Below are 12,452 nucleotides of genomic sequence, written 5' to 3'. Positions count from 1 at the left end.
AGACCTGATATCCAGGCATAGGATATAGAATGTGTTTTGCTATTTATGCCAGACTGTATGCACTTGAGATCTATTAGAAAGACTGCAGCTTACTGATTCAATGCCAAACCAAAAAAATTATGTGAAGGCTGGTCTTTCCATGTAAGCTGATACATGCTGTAATGACTTTAATGAAAATATATAAGCCTCGAAAACTCTATTTGCTATTGCTGAAAGCTACTATGCATTCCTACACAGGGCTAATTGTTTAAAACCACTCTTTTTTCCCTCTTTAATGAAAAGAAAGTACATAAACATAAACAAATTGGTGACTTTGTAACCCAATAAGCACTGCAAAAGTAGAAAGAAAATAGTTTTATTTGGGTTTTATATATTTGCTTTATTTTTTCATACAACTAGTAGTTGTATGAAAGTAGTAGTAGTTGTACTAGTAGTCGTAGTTGAAAGCTGCCTGTTAACAGAGGTCTGTTAAATCACATACATCTTTAATTGAAGAATAAAGGCTAAGAGCATTTCATTATGAATCTGTTTCCTAAGCAGAATGCATAATAAACCAGATATGGAAGTAGCAGAAATATGTATTATAAATACAGGGGAGAATTGTTTTTATTTCCTTTAAGACAGCGAATTCTAAGTATATATCATATTGAATCAAAATAAGAAAATCAATAACCCAAAGGTTCTCTTTTTTTAAATAGCCTATAGTTTTACAGATGCAGAGTGCATCTCATGACAGCCAAGGAAGAGAAGATAAGAGTAATATAGTTCATCAGTATAGTGGCAGAGAATGTGCAGGTAATAATCACAACTGCATCACACTAGAAGTGTTACTGTACTGTGGGAGTTGAACATTTCAATCTTTTACTGAAAACTTCTGATTTTTATTTGTGATTTGTAGATCCTGGCTATTTTTCAGAGCCTGGAACCTGAAGATTAACCTACAGGATGTTACAGATGATCAATGGAAAGAATATATAGCTCTTCTAGAGTAGGTTTGGGGAAAATAAAAGTTTATTGAGCAGAAATTCAAACCATTTTGTTTGAGGCAGAACATGCTGTTAACATTTTAAAAATAAGAGATATTTGATTTTGTTCAGAGTTATTTCAGATCATTGTGCTGCTGCCTAGAGCTTTTTTGTACAATTATACCATTAGGTGTATTCTTAAAGTTCAGTCACTCGGATTATAGTGTTATTTTTGCAATAACTTTAGGCTGTTGTCCTCAGGAGCTGACAAAGCGGGAGGTTGAATATATTGCACTATCGAGGGACACCACAGAAACTGACCTCAAACAGCGACGAGAGATCCGGGATGGCAGTGCTTTTTATCTTGACCAGGCAAGTTGCAGTCACACATCACCTAGTAATTATTCACAAGTAGTTTGAAGGAAGCCATTGTTAATCTTATGAAAAATCAGTATGTGGATTAATATGTTTCTAATCCAAGTAGAAAGTTCTTGCACAATGATCACGTGATTATCATAAATGTTATCTTTACCCAAATCTAAGATTACTGTCTTTTAAGAGTACTACAGGTTGGTTTAGACAGACCATTTTTGATAAGAGTAAGCTCCATTCTGTGCAAGTTAGATAAGCACTACCCTTGCTATGTCTCTTCCTCAAATTTGCGTCACATCAGGTGTATTCCTGAAATTAAACTTCAGAACTAGTTTAATTGTAAAAGCATCTAGTTCATGGTTTTTATGACTGTTCTGTGTTGTGAGACCCAAGCACAGTAAAGGCAGACAATTGGGAGATTTGATCTGAAACCTCACTGCTGATCTGGAATAAAATAATGATTTAAACATTCCTGCCCTTGGTATTGCCCCAGACCAGTAGCTGATTTGTCACAGCCATGGACTGACTTGGGTTAGGTAAGATTTCTCTTCATAAGGTATCAGGGGCATGTTTCCTTTCTGATTATGCAGGTAAAATACACACATCATGAGAAATGTTTGTTTTCCTAGATACCTAAATTTTTTATGGAAGTTAGGTTTCTGGTTAGATAGGATGGGTGAGTTCCCGTGGTGTAGTATGAACTTAAAGAGTTTTCGGTTGGTTATGCGATAGAGGTAGGCGATATCACCATCATGCAGGTGTTTTGTGAAAGAAAACCAGAAAGCTTTGTTCTCTCTTTTAAAGAAGCGTTTTCCTTCCTTTTTTTTTTTTCTTAAATTCCCAGTGATCTCTTCTTCAGCTCCCAAACTTTCAAGAAACCTTTAAGTAGATTTTCTTGAAACCACAACAAATGGCTTTGAGCAGTGGAAGATCCTCAGAATGAAGAGTTAACAATTAATCAAGATGTATTTTATTTCAGTTACTTCTAGGAGTTCAAATTAATTCATGTTTAACTGGAAATGCAAGGATTACACAATAGGAGATAATTGAAGCACTGTACTGTGTAATAGGGCTGTAAATGGCTTCTCATTTACCAGAGGATAAGATAACACTTGTGGAGGTTGTGGGATTAACTCATGGACTAATGTCAGCTCCACACCTGTCTGCTGTTATGGGCAGCCTTATCCTCACACTTGGTACAGGATAGTCAAGATAATTGACCTATGGTGCAATAGCATTAATTAACTAACATTTGTACGAGCCATTGTGTCAAGGACTGTAAGAAGCTCACTGAGATGTGCGATGGTCTATTACTGCTGTATTTGTCTGTAGACTTTGATCCCCCTGTGAGGCAGCCTCACTTCAAATAATCTATTTTGAGTCATCTCATATCAGCATGAATGCTCTGGGAAGATTTGCTTCTTAAGATCAAGGTCTAAGATGACTACCTTCCTCAGTGAGTTAGAAATTTTCAGTTGAAAGGTTTTTGCCAGAATCCAGCGCAGCATTACTTCAGACCAAGACTTCACTTTAGCAAGATACCAAAGTACTAAAATCTGTCAGAATCCGTTGCATCTTTCCTGAACTCCTTTTTTATTTTTACTTGTATTTTTAACCAATGTATGTTTAAGCTTTGAATGGAACTTAGGAAAAATACATACTTGGTATTTAGATGAACACTTTTAAAATACTGGACATATGAAGAATTAATCTCATAGCTAGTGATCCAGCTGAAGTTTTCTCATCCTGCATTTTAGTTAGACGAATAAAATATGGTACATAGTTTAGAACTATCATAGCTCTAGTTATTCCACTCTATTATTGAGCTATAAATTTTACGGATTACACTGGTACCTGAATTTCAATGAGTTAATTTAATGATTTTGAGGTTTGCAGATGCTGTACTAAATCAGAGCATTACAGAAGCCAGACACTACTCTTCTTTACTACAAACCATTAACTGAGAAAGGTATCAGTAGGAAGCCCTAATAAAATATTCCCTAAAGAGCTTGGATTGCTCCAGCTGGCATAGCTGAGACAAAGAGAAGGTGAATTCATGTGAGGGACCGAAGATAGTAGACTCTGCTTTTCAGATTGTTGTACCATTTCCTTTCCTGTAGAATATCATGCTTGCTCGTCATGTCACCCAAGAGAAGACAGCAGAGTTTGCAAGTCTGGTTTCCAGGACATCCTGTGTCTGAATTCTACAGGTTCAATAAAACTGATTTGTTGTTTAAGATATATGAGCCTCTTTATAAGCAAGTCATAATATAGTAATGTAGTTATTTTACACTTTGAATAATAGCATACTATAATAAACTTGGCATCTTGTGATCAGAAAGAACTTTAATGTAGTGGCTCATCAGGTTTGCAGACACAGAAAGGTTTGCAAAGTTATCTCTGAGTGACTATTAAGATGTTGTAGTTGTTTGTAGCTCCACACTTAATAGTGACAGATTCAATGCTCTAAATTATTATCTCAGAGGTTTCAAAACATCTGCTATATTTTAAAATGAAGTTACAGAATATGATTGCAGATAATTAAAATATATTTGAGAGGCAGCTATTTGGAAGTAGTTGTTGAAATTCCATCTTGATATATATATTGAAAGGCCAGCATATCAAATATTCTTGCATATCAGCATTTTTAGGACTAGAGTGAATCAAGTGGGAGAGTTGGAGTTAGGTAGTTAGAAGAGATATCTGATGAAGGATGAAAAGAAAGGGTTTATTTACCTCAGAAATAGGTCATTAAAATAAAGGTAAATATTGAATTGTCAAATTCACTGACAATTAAAATAATGTAAAATAAAGAAATTCTGATGGGGTAATGGCAAATTATTTGTTTTAATTCATGTACTGACAGCAGAAAATTCTGTTTGCTTGTCTTTACTTTGGGCCACTAATTTTGGCTTTCAGCTGTTAATTCACTGTTAAAAGCCTCAAAATTGTCATTATTGCTGTTACTGAGCTAATTAAGTAGCCTATTGGTTTTATTCTCTAATTTCTTGCATGGGTTAATTATATTGTATATCAAGTAATTAGAATTACTTTGTATTACATTAAATATTCAAATGGCATCTTCCGATTTTACTTTTATTGATAGAAGACATGTCATGCAAAGTGGTTTTCTGCTTCTATAACTCTGACAGTTAAGCTGTCAACTTCATTGAACCAGTAAGATGATTTTAATAGCCTATTGTATTTCCAAAAATTAGGGAATTAGATTTGATTTTTTCTCTTTTTTCCCCCATTTCCATATAGTTTTGCTTTTTATTTTGTATGTACAGCTACATAAGTCACATCTCTGGTTTAAATTCTTATTACTATAGCCTCTTACATTAATAATTATTACACCTAAGGAAATCCTACATTTTTTAAATGTAGAAGTTGAATTTGGGAGAGTGGCTAATCCACTTTGTTAGTGCTTGAGAGGTGTGTTGCTCCAGGATTGTATTGCAAACTACTTTGTCCAGAATGCCTGTTTTTGTTTACCCTTTGTCTTACAGCATTTAGATTAAATGTACCAAATTGGACTCTTGTTTTTCAGTGCCTTTGACCTATGTGAGCTTACTTGTTTTGATACAATACTTTTACATCCCTAACTGCATCAGCATCCTAAGTTATACAATGGCAAAATGTAAAATTGATTGTCAAGATATGAGAAGAATAATTTCCTGACATGTCTTGAAACACTTCATGTAGTAAACAATTAAACACCCAGAGTGACATAAATGACAATTTAAACTATACTGTCTGTAAAATGAACGTAACATGAAATTCCCTGGAGCAGCATTACCCAGTCTGGAGTTTGGCTTCTTTTAATCAAAGCAGATTTAAAAGGGAATTGTAAAATAAGATGTGAGATTAATGGAATGAAATTATAATAATATTGGAGAGTGAGACTGATATTAGAGAGTGTGTGGGTATACAGATATGTATGTATGTTTGTGTATGCAGATAAAAAACTTTCTACATTTTCTTAAAAAGATGTGTAAGAATGATTCACCTTTTAACAAAAATTAACCACTGAGTGAAAATTGTGTGATTCTGTGATTTATTAACTTACTGCCTTGGAGGTGACAGTGGTTTTTTGATCTGCTGAGAAGTTAGCCACAGCCACATTGTTGCAAAGTATAATTTCATGGACTGGCTAACACTGCAGTATCTGTGTACCTAGAAAAAGAAGTAAGATAGTGAAGTCTGAAGAAAGAAGAGACAAGCAATGCACTCCAGAAGTGTGAATGTTCCTATTAATTTTCTTAGTTTCTCCTACATTGGAGACAAAGAGGGAAATATTAGGTAGAAATCAACAGTATTTGGATGAAATTAATCTTTGTTGATGTTGACATAATGTATCTTTTATCTAAAAGAAAAATTGCATGGTAAAGAGCTCTGTATGGTAGCCTTTTAACTTGTAGAAGTAATTTTGGTATAATTATTTGCAATACTTAATGTTTCTTAAAGTGTCAGCATTCAACTAGATTTGTTAGTCTAGCAGTTCAGACTCTAGTATCTTGTTTTGATGTACAAGGCATATAGATGAATGTCTGTGATGTAATGTGAGGAAAATTAGGATCATGTATTTATAATTCCTTATAAGAAGTGTAAGATACTTTTTTCTTATGCTCATATTTGTTACATGTATATTCCACTTCGTTTTCAGCTGTTATTTCCTCCTATGGGGAAAGGAGCAATGCTTTGTAATATGTGGGATCATAATATCCATAGGCAATATGGACTTGATGGATGGTGCTCTGAGTCAAAATGATTTAAGAGTAATAATTAACTTTATGTTCTTTAGATATCTGTCAAGTATTTAATTTTCTTTTTATTTCACTGCTTATCAGGAAGAAAAATTTAAATTGTCCTCCTCCCTTATTCCTGTACAGAAGATAAACCTTGCCGAGTTATATTTCTTTGTAGATATTTTTATTAATAAATCTCTTTAGAACCTCAGTTTGCCTTCTGCTAGGCCTGGTTTCTCGCCATGAGGCAAAATGTTTTGCTTACCTGATGTAACTGTGCTCTCATACTAAGATACTTGCTGTAAAGCAGCTAAAATAGTTGGACCCTGCCAAGGCAGGGATGTAATTTCTTGTTAATACAGTTTGTTGCAAAAACACCTAACTGTCATGTTAGGGTAAGGGGTAATGGAATTAAAACCAGATCTCTTGACATATGGTACTTCAGAAATGGAAAATAAAATTGTGTAGAGGAAGGTAAAATCAGTGACTGGGGAAACAAAAATCAATGACTGAAATGAAGGACTGTTCCAATTCTTGTCACATTTACATATTTCTGCTCTCATCATATGTTGATTCACTTCCTAGGGTAAACTTTTAAAGCCAAGTTTTCTGATTCAAAACTCGAATAAATTCAGGACTTTATTCCTTTAGCTACTTTTCATTCTGTGCCATGGTATAGCATAATGAAATAGATGCTCACCAGTTCAGGCCATTCATCCTCACTGAAACACTAACTACTGCAGACGGCTGGATTCCCTCTTTGGATACTAGCTAGCCTAGCTGACAGTACTCCAGTATACTGCAATTTCTCTGTCTTTTGTGGATATTTAAATTTAAAAAGGAGTGGATAACAGTATCTGCTCTGTAATTTTGCTAAACTCACAGGAGAAAAATAGCTATAAAACCTACCTAGAAAACACTTGATTAACTCAGTGGGTGAATAGTTAGGATGTAGCCCCCTGCTCCATTACAGAGGAAGAAAAAGGTTGAATTAATTCATAAGTTACCTTTTTAAGTTGACTAATCATCTTAGTTACTATTACAGTAATTTTCATTAAATATGTACATCACATTTGGAATATGTGTAACTCAGTTTATTTTTGGCCTAAGTTCAAAAATGTAAAACGGTAGCTTATCATCTATAAAATGAAAAATTCTGTTACAAAAGATAGAATTTACTTTTTTTGATGAATGATAGGCCTGTTTGTCATCTCATCTTGGAATGGCATTATACATTCATAACTTCTTTATTAAATATGTTTTATTTTAAACAAATAGCATAAGACTTTTAAAATATTTAAGGAAAAAGATAGCATTATGTTTTCATTAAAATGTGACATTTTAGCTTTTAAAGTGGTTGAATGTGGATTTAGTAGTCCTTTATCTTACTGTGCAGTTTTTGCTGATAGCTACTTTGGAGAAAGCCTATTCTCATATTCAGTCATTTACTGGCAGTCCTTGTCAACTGTGGAAGTCCCAGGTGACTGGAAATTGGCAGATGTGACACCTATCTGTAAGAACAGTCAGAGCAATTTTGTGATTGCAGGATTCTATTACTTCAGTCCAGTAAGTAGTCATCTGTTTTAGTGTGGCTCAACAGGTTTCTAGTTTGCTCAACTCACGGGGGAAAACAATAGCTAGGGAATTAAGAAGCCTTAAAGCTGAACAAATACCTTGCAATATAGTCTTTGGTAGAGACATACCATTAGACATGTCTTTTACACATATCTTCAAAGTCTAACAAAGTAGATTCCCCAGTAGGAGACAGTAAAAGCTCCTAATATTCCATTTTGCTTCTCTGTAATTTCTTTTCCTGTTTTCTTTTACTTGTTGAGTAGTTTTAACAATTTAAATTTTAAAAGTTGGATTAATTGTATTTGACTCATGGAAATGAATTTAGAAGATAACAATTTCCTCTGAGTTTTGTGATATTTGTTAGCATGGTAGGTTACAGGGATTCAAACCTCTCATCTATGGAAGATAGACCGTACCATGTATTTAATAGTTCATGTTTTGTCAGCCTGCTGCAGCCAGTCACCATTTTGTTAGCTCAAAACCAGCCCAAGTTTTGTGTTGTCTTTACCAGATGGTTGTTCAGGATCTCTTTTAATCGTAAATGACATCTGGACATTACATTGTTGTGATGTTTATGAGATACAGAAATGAGTGGAAAGAGTTGGGTGGATGAGTTTGTGTGGGATATTGTGTGGGTAGTAGGAACAAGATATTCCATTGGAAGGGACATCTGAAATGTAGGCTGCAGAGGCAGAGAATCCTTACCTCATTAGTTCTTGTGTTCACTGAGATGCTTGTACTGTTGATTTTCTACATTCTTATGGTTGCTGTGCTTGAGATGTCATTACAGGAATCCAGTTTTCAGAGCAGGGCAAGTCATCATGTAACAAAACCCTAAAATGTACCTTGAGGTATCTCCTGTAAAATACAGTTATTGATTGAGCAATTTCCAGCCTTTTAATTATAAAATAATTCTGAATGTAGTGTGTCCATCATATTCTGAATGATGCCCAGGTTTGAAAAAAGTCCTTTGGAGTTCCCCAAGAACCTTCTTTATGGATTTCAGGACAACCAGAATGTTCTGGTGTGCAATAAGCATTTTCCTGAGAGAAAAGAACTACCACTTCATTTCTGGTATGTGAAAACGATACTGTTAAAACTTTTGTGGCTTTACAAACTATTTTGGTAGGCTGTGTAAAAATGTCTTCTTTCTCCGATGTTTTTGCATTTCAGTGTGTGCATTGTGGTGAGCTTTTTTCTGTCCTTCCTGTTCTGACACTATATAACTTCATCCATATGTTTATACACTGTGATTTATGTAAAAATTAGGGTTTACAGCTTCCTGCATTTGTCCTATTTTGCACTGCTCACCATGATTCAGCTACAGGAGAGTCAATACAAGGCTGCCTAGGGTTGTCTTGTTCCTAAAGTGGTTTTGCCTTTAAAGAGAATTGTTTTTTGTAGGTGCAGTGTCAAACCATTGTAAGCATTCTGTGTAATGTATTTGTTGCATAAAGCCACTACAATGAGAGCAGGTTGTGTGACGTGTTTCTGCTCCCAGCCCCTGGGAGCTGCAGGTATTTTCTGGAACAGGTATCCAGGTTACCAGCCTTCCAGAGGTCTGGCAGCACAGGTGGGAGGCAGCAGCATCTGTCCTCTGATGAGCAAAATAGTCCCTTTGCTGTAGTGACAACAAATCTGAAAGTAAACTTTTAACAAATCCTTCTTGACCTTTTAACAAGAATTAATATGTTTAATCTCAGATTTAGTGACAAGGTTACATGGTATAGCCCCTTCCCATCAAATTTGTGGTTTATGCTAGACATTGAGACTGAACAAAACGAATGAGAGAGGTGGTCAGTGCAACTCTCTCTGGGTTCTCATTATAGAATTATGAAGATTTGTTTCTTGGAAACATTTTTAAAAATAATTTTCAGTGACAGATTGCAAACTTACTTTGCTTCCTCTGATTTTTTAAATGTGTTTTAGCTTCCATACCAATCCATCAATATACAGCTAAAACTGATGTTTTCAGAGGATGCCTTGTAGTATGCCTAGCTTATTGGAAAAATTACTATTCACTACAACCAGAATGAAGAACCAGTATAATTCAGAGAGATATTTCAGCTCTTCTGGTCTTAAGAACAGACTTTATGCTAATTAACACAAGAATTTCAGAGGCAGATGAAGCGTGCACTTACTTCTTTGTATTCTAGAGAGCAATTTCCAGAATTCAGCTATGCTTTGAAGATGGAAAAAAGCACATCAGAGTAAATTAGTGCCCAGGGGTGGTGGTGGTGGTATCAATGTCATGAGGTGTCTTTGAATATGATATAAAAAAACATGGTTGTATATTCAACCTTTCCTGAATCTGATTGTAAAATGTGCATATAGGTAGGCAAAGATAATTTGAAATTTTATTTTCCTGAGAAATTTTGAATAAAAATTTCAAACAGTTTCCAGTATCTGTACTTTTTAAATTTTGAATCCTGTAAGCTGACGATCAGCAGTCAGCACAGTGTATATAGTAAGCTGCTTCTCTGGATTGCATTGTTAATAGACAGCATTTTTTCTTGAAATTAATGATTGTTGTACACTTCCTTATATTTGCTGTCTACGCCTACAGCAGTTTTTCTTAGTATACCGGTTCAAGAGAGAGGTTTTTGTTAGTACTGGAAGCCTGTTACTTCAACACATCCATAGTGTGCGTGTGTCTCAACATGAGTCAACAAGATTCTATGGATACTCAAAATATTTTGAAACCATATGAACAGAATGTGTATTTTCCTCTGGCTAGTAAAAATCAGTCATAAAGTCTTCATAGACTTATAATATGCAGAATCCAACCAGCTTGGCAAATAAATTGTTTGGTAAAACAAGTTCTGGCTATGTCTCCAAGCTGCATTTAGACAGAATAGCATTTTGTTCATGCCAGGTACTGGACTGTCTGCTGGAGACTCAGGTTTTCTATTCAAGCAGGTTGGAGCAGATTTTTGACATGACCAATGACCTTCCTAGGGAAGAATGTTAGTAGAAAATTTGTTCTTTGTGCACATTTTATGAGATGAGAAGTGTTTTGTGTTGCCTGTTAGGTATTGTATGATGTCTGAATGAAGAAATAAAATTATTGCTTTTTTTGAAGAGTTAGTGGTTCAGTGGAAGAGAAATAATTTGAGGTTTAGTCCTTGTTTAACAGGCTTATTCCAGGTTCCTCTGATACTGATTATGAGACTAAATATAAGAGTGTTGTCTTTTTAAGAAGGGAACTTGATCTGGATTTTCAAGTGCTTTTTTTCAGTAATGTTTGCCTGAGTCCAGATTAGATACATTAATAATTAGGCATTGTTTCCATCTTAACAGTGATGTGAAAAGTTTATGGCTAAATTTGCCAGTTTTAAGTTATGTTTCTAAATTGCACAGAAGCATCTTGATTAGTCTTATTGTTTAGTTTTGTGGTGGTTTAACACCAGACAGAAATTAAACTGCAAATAAGCCTCTCCCCTTTCCCCCTTCCCCCTCTAGTGAGAGAGGAACAAAGTCCAAGATGTGGGTTAATGAGAGCAAACATGGAATAAGAAATGTACAGTAAAAGCAACAATATTAGCAACAAAAGTATACCAAAAAATAAGAAAATGTGCTTTACACACAAAAGGTGTTCACCACCTCAGTTTAGTTCTGGCTTCCCCAGACAAAGACAAGATGGTGGGTGCTCCCACTGTCAGTGCTTCCCATCCCTAGCTCCGAAACAATGAAAAGCAGTGATGGACAGCCCCCTAAAAACCAGGTCACATTGCACCATGCCCCTTGTTTCTGGACAGTGTGCTGGGACTCTGTTCCATGTGGCACTGCTGCTTTTGACCAGTTCCTTCCTCTGAGGCTTGGTTTGGGCTGAGCTACTCTCATCCTGGCTTTGCTGCGCCTTCGTTCCCCACGGCCACTTCCCGCACTGGCACTGTGCCATGCTGGCTCTGCTGAGATTTGTCTCTGTGCCAGTTCCACTTCCAGACCGCTTTGCCAGACTCCACTGGGCTCAGCTGCTTTCATCGCCCAGAGCCACACTCTGCTGAGTGATGGAAAGAGGAGGGCAGGGTCACCATGGCTGGTCCTGAGAGAGTGGAGACAGTGTCCCAGCCATGGTATGTGCTCACCCTTTGCTTCCCCTGAAGCTACACCTCATGATGACCTGTGTGGTGTAGAACAGCTGCCTGGCCATGTTCACGTGGCTCTCAGCTCCTACCCCTCTCCAAAACCAGGGCAGGTGTCTTCTGTGTCTCCTCAGATGGGTTCTGAGTCAGTTGTGTGCTTTAAACCCATGCAGCAATTAATTTGTTGTGCTGAACTCATCTTTGTTCCTACTTTATCCATGTGCATTTGTCTTTTATTTGTCTGCTTTCATATGTAATTTTTTGGTGGGTTATTTTTGTATTCTGGTGCTTCTTCATTATTCTTTTTAATATCTTCTTTCTGTCTGACCTATTTTTTGGCATCTATTCATCAGCGATTTTCATCTAGCATTATATGACAGGTTCTTCTGTAGGAGTTTATAGGAGACATGCTGGGAAAAGATTTCATTTGTTCTCCCTTTGCAACTGTGCTTGTGTCTGAAATTGTGTTTAAATGTGATAGGAATGCAAAGAAAGACTGGTGCCTCTAAATGTTGCCTATGCCCAACCCTGCCACATTATTATCAGCTTAAATTTCTGCAAATCAGAAGAAGACAAGAATGCATTGTATTTTAGAATCTTTTACTGGGGGTAATTATGAATATTAGATATCAAGTGTACTTAATGTATTTGAGTTAATGTCATTGTAACAAAGTTGCACAAAATCATCAGCACCAGAGGTTAGTTTT

General features: G+C 35.9%; 1 protein-coding gene across 1 annotated transcript in view; it reads left to right on the top strand.

Annotated features, from left to right (window-relative positions):
- Window positions 1–12,452, top strand: part of VWA8 (von Willebrand factor A domain containing 8) — a 187,725-nt gene that overhangs the window by 30,163 nt on the left and 145,110 nt on the right. The window contains exon 5 of the mRNA XM_021530815.4: window positions 1,227–1,337. Coding sequence (XP_021386490.4) covers window positions 1,227–1,337 — 111 coding nt within the window. The remainder of the gene's footprint in view (window positions 1–1,226; window positions 1,338–12,452) is intronic.

Source organism: Lonchura striata, chromosome 1, assembly GCF_050655825.1.
Source record: "Lonchura striata isolate lonStrDom1 chromosome 1, ASM5065582v1, whole genome shotgun sequence".
In the NCBI taxonomy this organism is placed as follows: domain Eukaryota; kingdom Metazoa; phylum Chordata; class Aves; order Passeriformes; family Estrildidae; genus Lonchura; species Lonchura striata.
This window is presented reverse-complemented; position numbering and strand designations above follow the sequence as displayed.